This window comes from Dysidea avara, chromosome 8 (genome assembly GCF_963678975.1).
Source record: "Dysidea avara chromosome 8, odDysAvar1.4, whole genome shotgun sequence".
Classification (NCBI taxonomy): domain Eukaryota; kingdom Metazoa; phylum Porifera; class Demospongiae; order Dictyoceratida; family Dysideidae; genus Dysidea; species Dysidea avara.
This window is the reverse complement of record NC_089279.1, coordinates 32908754-32915983: the sequence shown is the minus strand read 5'-3', so window position 1 is coordinate 32915983 and position 7230 is coordinate 32908754. Positions and strand designations below refer to the sequence as shown.

General features: G+C 37.8%; 2 protein-coding genes across 5 annotated transcripts in view; both read left to right on the top strand.

The window, feature by feature from the left end:
• Positions 1–7230, top strand: part of LOC136263635 (collagen alpha-1(X) chain-like) — a 36981-nt gene that overhangs the window by 14802 nt on the left and 14949 nt on the right. The window lies entirely within an intron of this gene.
• LOC136263643 (short-chain collagen C4-like) lies at positions 338–6827 on the top strand. 3 transcript variants are annotated; one of them, XM_066058283.1, is made up of 6 exons: positions 346–539; positions 5572–5769; positions 5818–5861; positions 5961–6048; positions 6103–6216; positions 6269–6827. In XM_066058283.1, exons 2-5 carry the CDS (start codon positions 5643–5645, stop codon positions 6153–6155), a joined length of 312 nt encoding a protein of 103 aa, XP_065914355.1. In that variant the 5' UTR covers positions 346–539; positions 5572–5642; the 3' UTR covers positions 6156–6216; positions 6269–6827. The 3 variants fall into 3 exon arrangements, with proteins under 3 accessions (XP_065914356.1, XP_065914355.1, XP_065914354.1); XM_066058282.1 differs by having other exon boundaries at positions 346–553; XM_066058284.1 differs by lacking the exon at positions 6269–6827 and having other exon boundaries at positions 338–553; positions 6092–6221.

Below are 7230 nucleotides of genomic sequence, written 5' to 3'. Positions count from 1 at the left end.
CGCTGTACGTGGGTACGAAAAGAGGGGTCCGACACCACCCAAAAGTCGCGTGTAAGATTCCGAATCTTTTGAAAAGATTCCGGATTCCAACCAAAGATTCCAGATTTCAAATTTGGAAATTTACATAGCTAGCAACACATAGATTAACACATTTTGTGCATTCAGCTGGCTTCCAGGCTATTTGAAACATTGGCGAGGCCTGTACAAACCATAGATAATATATACCTCCGTGTCCGGAGGTATATATTATCTATGTACAAACGTGTCGAGACATTTGCAAAACAGCACACGATAATATAATATACACTATAATTTACTAGAAATATACTGAAATAATCGGACTTATACTAGTTATAGAACATTTGTCGAGATTCCAGATTCCAAATTCTTGTCCGATTTCCAGATTCCATAGTGGGATTCCAAGTGATTTGTGTCGGATTCCAGTTGGTGTCGGAGTCGGACCCCCCGGAACGGAAGCCGAGCAACTTGACGAAAGGAAGGGGAAATCGAGGAGTAGCTATTAAACACTTCTAATAGCAGTAAGAATTCTAAAGTTAGTAATATTGTACCTATAAACGTGATACTATCTGAAAATTGATCCCTCCCCCTACCGACTCTTTAAGTAGGTCAGTACTTAGTATTAACACAGTAGTGCCTCCTACGTAGATCCTGGCAAAGTTTGTGTATTTGAGGCTTCAGATCGAACTCTGGACACCCTGCATTACCTGGTCCGGCTGACCTCGTAATGAATAATGTCTGTGATTTCCTCTCTGGTAGGTCTTTGTAGGTATTTTTTCTGTAGGTTTTAACTTCTCATTAGGCTTCTAATTTTTGTTAAAATATCCTTTTAGGGCCCCATATACTGTAGACGTGTGGGTGGTAGGGACTGCTCTTGTGAAATTACAAACCAGTGAGTGTGAGGACTTTAAAAGTTTAATTATACCTTTATAAGTGTAATAAAGTGTAATATTTAACTGACTTGTACACATACACATTGCTGATGTAACAACACATGAATATATTTGTAATCATATGACATCACTTAGTTAATTTCCTGTATTTATAAAATCTTGTGTTTAGATATATCAAGACTCACGGTAGTGAGGCGCGCGGCCAAGTAACTACAAAGCACACGCCCCATTAAAAGACGCGCGGCCACTACTGTGAGTTATTTACGTGTAGGGACGGTTTCACAATATTATCCCTGAATTATGCAACATCTCTCAATAGGTTTGTATTGCGTTACACGATAAAAAAAAAATCTTTTCGTAGAGGTAGTAGTAGTTTTCTTGTGACCGGTATTAAAACGCGTATTTAGACATATTTCGCTTTATTTCTCAACCTTGTGTTACACCTATCATCACCTTATACCAGTCAACTTACCCATGTTTGTTCAGTCCATCTAGCACTGACATTATCTAATCCTGGTTTGTTCATATGTGTATTTTCTTCGATCAAACCTCTAATCCCTACAATAACTTTTAAAGACACGATGTGGACACAAGCCTTAATGTCTGATAAACAAGTTGTAAAAGTGTGTAGAACTGTAAGTTCCCTAGGGAAGGTATTTTTAAGCAGAAATCTTTTAAACTCCATTTAGTGCCATGCCTCATGCGTGCGTTGATAATTGGCAGAAGTCTTATAAACAAGTGCGAAAGCATCAAGAACGTAGTGTCACTAGAGAAGGTGTTCCAAGGACAATTCTTGTTGCCACACCACACATGGTGTATTGTGTGTTCTGGTGGTGCTCAAACCAGCTTGTTACATAGCATTACCCACCCTAACAGCAAGTAGTCACTCCCATCGTGGCTTTCGTCATGCATGTCATTTAATTAATACACATGTTACATAACAAAATATATCACAGTAATTGTTTGTGACATTAACAATAAAATTCTGACAATAAAATGGGGTAGTTAGTCCCATCACAACTGTACGCCTCATCCTGGAAATTCAGAAGATTGTAATCAACTGAGATATAATGCCAAGACCTTACCAGGCCTGTCCACGTACACTTGACAATTGAGAACTAAAGAACACACATAACATTATATAATTCCTCTGTCTATATAAACTTACTCTCCCGAACCTTGATATTTACGTATGTACCACTGCTAGTGAGAGAACCGCATGCTATGACCAAGTACCCTGTACCTGTAAAATTGACAGGGTATTAAATACAATACAGCTAAAAATCTGTCATTTTTTACTCAAATGACAGATTTAGGGATCTGAAAATTCATCACATACTTGAGGTAATACAAAAATTTCCACAAAGAAACCACCATGTAGAGAAACCACCATGTAGAGAGTTCAGCTGCAAACAAATCACCCAGTAGAAAGTTCAGCTATGAACAGATCACCCTGTTGAGAGTTAAGTTAGAAGCAAGTCATCCTGTAGAGAGATCACCTAGAAGTATCACCTTGTAGAGAGTTCAGCTACAAACAAATCACCTGTAGAGAGCTCAGCTACAAAGAAATCATCATGTAGAGAGTTCAGCTGCAAACAAATCACCCAGTAGAAAGTTCAGCTATGAACAGATCACCCTGTTGAGAGTTAAGTTAGAAGCAAGTCATCCTATAGAGAGATCACCTAGAAGTATCACCTTGTAGAGAGTTCAGCTACAAACAAATCACCTGTAGAGAGCTCAGCTACAAAGAAATCATCATGTAGAGAGTTCAGCTGCAAACAAATCATCCTGTAGAGAGTTCAGCTATGAAAAGATCACCCTGTAGAGAGTTCAGCTATAAGAAGTCACCTTTTAGAGAGTTCAGCTACAAAGCAACCACCATGTAGAGAGTTCAGCTGCAAACAAATCACCCTGTAGAGAATTCAGCTACAAACAAATCTCCCTGTAGAGAGACCAGCTAGAAACAAGTCACCCTGTAGACAGATCAGCTAGAAGAAGTTACCTTGTAGAGAGTTCAGCTGCAAACAAATCACCCCTTAGAGAATTCAACTACAAACAGATAACCCTGCAGAGAGTTCAGCTAGAGTCAAGTCACGCTGTAGAGAGAATCCTGTAAAGAGTTCATCTACGTACAAGCAGATCACCCTGTAGAGAGTTCAGCTACATTTCAAGTCACCCAGTAGAGAGATCAGCTGCAAATTATCCTGTGGGGATTAATTGACATGTAATAAATATATGCAAGAGTTCATAATATAATGAACTCTTGATATTTGCATTATATATATAATTTGTACATTTACTGATAAAATCAGAATGAGTTAAAGTATTTATAAAATCTGCTTCATCTTTTTCTATTTCCTGTGGTAAAGAAAATTATATAGGTTAAAAAGCCCCAAAGCTGGCCATAGGACGGCTTTGGGGTATACAAATACAAAAAGAAGTGAAATCTAATCAAAAACAACCAAGCTGTAAAAAAAGGAGTGCGGCCCTTGAAAAGGCTATGGTGAAAAAAGATGTGAAATCCAAGGTGGCGGCCAAGAAATGGCTGTGATGGTAGGTTAATGGTAAAAATTTTAATAACGACAATTCAGGTGAATTTTGTGCCAATTGACCAAGCAGCACCAAATTCACCTGAATTGTCACTATTAAAATTTTTACTATTAACCTACCATCACAGCCATTTCTTGGCCGCCACCTTAGATTTCACATCTTTTTTCACCATAGCCTTTTCAAGGGCCGCACTCCTTTTTTTACAGTTTGGCTGTTTTTGATTAGATTAATTTTGCTGTGAGACAGGTAATCTTGCAGTATTGAATTTTTTTATTTACAGCTACGTTTGTAATTTGTTTGCAACAGAAATGCATGATGAAAGATGTTTTACAATTAAGCAATGGTTTGTGGTAACACAAGCTACATATACCTCAAACATATGTTATATTGAGGTGGAGGTCTTTGAATACAAATCTACTGCTTGTCAGCTATAAAAGTGCAAAATATATTTCTCACTTGTTTTCCAGTGTTACCTTTGACTTGTGGGATGCATGAAGTATAGTTTGAAGTACCTGTTTTCCTGCTGCATTTCTTAGAAACAGTGTGTATACATACATTTATGCTATGACATTGTTACAATACCTTTGACACTTGCCCCTGGTGCATGGGTCAGACTAAAAATAATTTTATCAGGATGAGTATACAATTGTGATAAAGTGTAATGAAGCACAATACAATAATATGTGAACATTGCATATCATGGTTTTGCATTGCATACAGCTAGTGATTTGGCTGAAGATGTGTTAATGTGTTTTCCAAAAAAATTGATGGGGTCATAGAGTATTCACTGGCTCTGTGCGAGCTGGTTATGGGTTATATCAACAAGCCTTCTAGCAGTTCACAAGATATTGAATTCACAAGGCACTGGATAGTGCTATGGTTCAGTTGACTAAAGTTCTCATTGACACAACAAGCCAGTTTCAACAATCCTTAAATTGCCCACATATCATGACCAAATGTAGATATATTCCATTCCATCAGAGTCATTCATTTCATTTTATTACGCAGTTTATATTTTTATTACGAAGCCATTAACAAACATCAACATCTACTTAATCTGTTTATTGGGAGAAATTATAGACAATTGGCTTTAGAGCAATTTAATTTTGAAGGCATATTACTTATAGCAAAACCAAAGTGATAATGCTATTTAGAGTTGCATACCTCCAGATCATTTACACTTTTACTTTGTCCTAAAAAAATAAGTGAGTAATTAATTTCAATGGCAATAGAAATCATGTTGATAATGAATACCTTGCAGAATTCTATCTCATGCTTTCAACTGACCATATATGTGACCGGGCCTGCGAAAACAGGGCATGTGGGCACAAACTACACCCTGTCACTCTACAGGTCATATCTCAGTAGTGGAACAGAATATTTGCTTTCTGTAACTTGCATCATAAAGCCAATTAAATGCGTACTAAGAGCTGAAAACTACATTGCCATAGCAAAATGGTACAAAACATTATGAGTGATGAAAGTTTGAAAAAGTAGGCAAAAATCATGTGCCCACATGCCCTATTTTCGCAGGCCCAGTCACATATTCACATTAATAGCTATTGTCAACCAGTGATATAACTTATGTGTTAAATTTATATACATTTAAAAGCTTTCTAGTCTACTGTTACCTGGGTTTACTACTTCCTGTTTTTTTTCATTTGATGTATGTGTATGTATGGCTTTAGTAGAATAAAGTATTAGTAGTATCTCTATATACACCATAGTCAGTAGTTACAATAGTACAGCAATAGCATGGCTGCTACCAACAAAGATGTTGTGTTGGTAGAGTTATAGTTTAGTACTATCACTAGTTAGTCTAGTTCTACTGTTTGGTGTGACTTGGTACTTCCAGTCATCACTGGATCTACTACTACAACAAGTAGAGTATGACAGGGAACTGTTGTTGAAGTTATAGGAACAAGTCAATATGAGGTTACCGTAACTTGCAATATCTGTGAATAGTATGGCTATCTAGGCTTTAGGGATGCATGAATCAACATACACAACTGTACTAATATCAGCAGGTTTAGACAATAAAGACTGCTTTCCATTACCAATAGTTAGGTCACAAAGCCATACTAGTTAACTTTTCATTATTCAATCACAGATCTAGACAAGAGTCAACTATGATAACACCATTAATAGTCACCATGATGTGAAGAGACAGTCAGGATCGAAATGATTGTCAGTGTAAAGATGGCCTCCTGGAAAAAAGGAGATCTGGGAACACCTGGAGTATCAGGACCAAAAGGAGATACTGGGCCAAGAGGAGACTCTGGTGATAGGGGACGAAGAGGATTAATAGGTACATATGCTTAAATATATATCATTGTTTAGTGATTAATAAATGCAGGAGATCCAGGATTTCTAGGACAAAAAGGAGAACAGGGTACAAAGGTAGGTAATGGAGATGCTGGACCAAGAGGAGACCCTGGTGATAGGGGATCAAGAGGATTAATAGGTTACACTATCATGTATATACACATCATTGTTTAGCTATCATATCATACTGGAGACACTGGATTACGTGGACCAATAGGACAATCTGGTGAACCTGGAATGAAAGGATCCAAGGGTGATCAAGGTGACACATGAAGGGTTTATGTGTGCACTTGAATGTTATCAAGTGTGTTAATAGGAGACAAGGGAGATCCTGGACCAAGAGGATCAACACAACTGATATCTCAATGAATGAAAGGAGAAAGGGGTAATGATGGCTTACCAGGACCAATGGGTCCTAAAGGAGAACAAGGTGATACACTGATATTCTCACACATCACATTGTTGTAAAACACATTTACTAGGACCAACTGGATATCCTGGTGAGGAAATGAAGGAGAAATAGGACAATAAGGAATGAAAGGAAATAAAGGAGAGAAGGGTAGTAGTGGATTACCCGGACCAACAGGACTAACTGGTCCTAAAGGAGTTATAGGACAGAAAGGAATGAAAGGTGGCAACGAATAAGGGAATGGAGGAACTGTGTACGTAAGATGGGGACATGACCAGTGTCCATCAACTGTACAATTAGTGTATAATGGAAGAGTTGGTGGAACTTAGCATGGCCATGGTGGTGGTGGTGTTGGTCCACAATGTCTACCACAAGATCCTAACTTTCCCACTCCAATTAGTGGATCACAATCTAGAGCTTTAATATACGGAGCTGAATACTATACACATACAGACAGTAATAGCTACCTTCATGGAAGACACTACCATGATGTACCATGTGCAGTTTGCTATGTCACTCAACGTTCTACAGTCTACATGGTCCCTTCCAAGTACACTTGTCCTAGTGGATGGACCAGAGTATACTATGGATATTTGATGTCTGAAGATGACGGTCACCATCCTTCCCAGTTCAGTTGTGTGGACAATGCTTTAAAGTCATTATCTGGGTCAGCAGGAGATAAATTTAGTATGAGTTTTTACTTTGTGGAGGGAAGATGTGGTCAATCACTTCCTTGTCCTCCATATGATAACTCTAGAGAAATTTCATGTGCAGTTTGTACCAAGTGATATGACACTTGACAGTGGCACCATGACTTTTGTTGCAGTGATTTTGTAGTATCCATCCGATTTTTATGCAATATTTAGACTACAATTTGCAATGTACCTTTCACAAGTATTTATGTATGTATATCACTGCTCTATCTGCACACGTATGTGATACTGTGTACATAAAAAGTTTTGAAGTGGATGTTTATTGTAAATTGTTCCTCAATTTCTAAATATTTACTATATATAGCTACTATGCTTATTCACA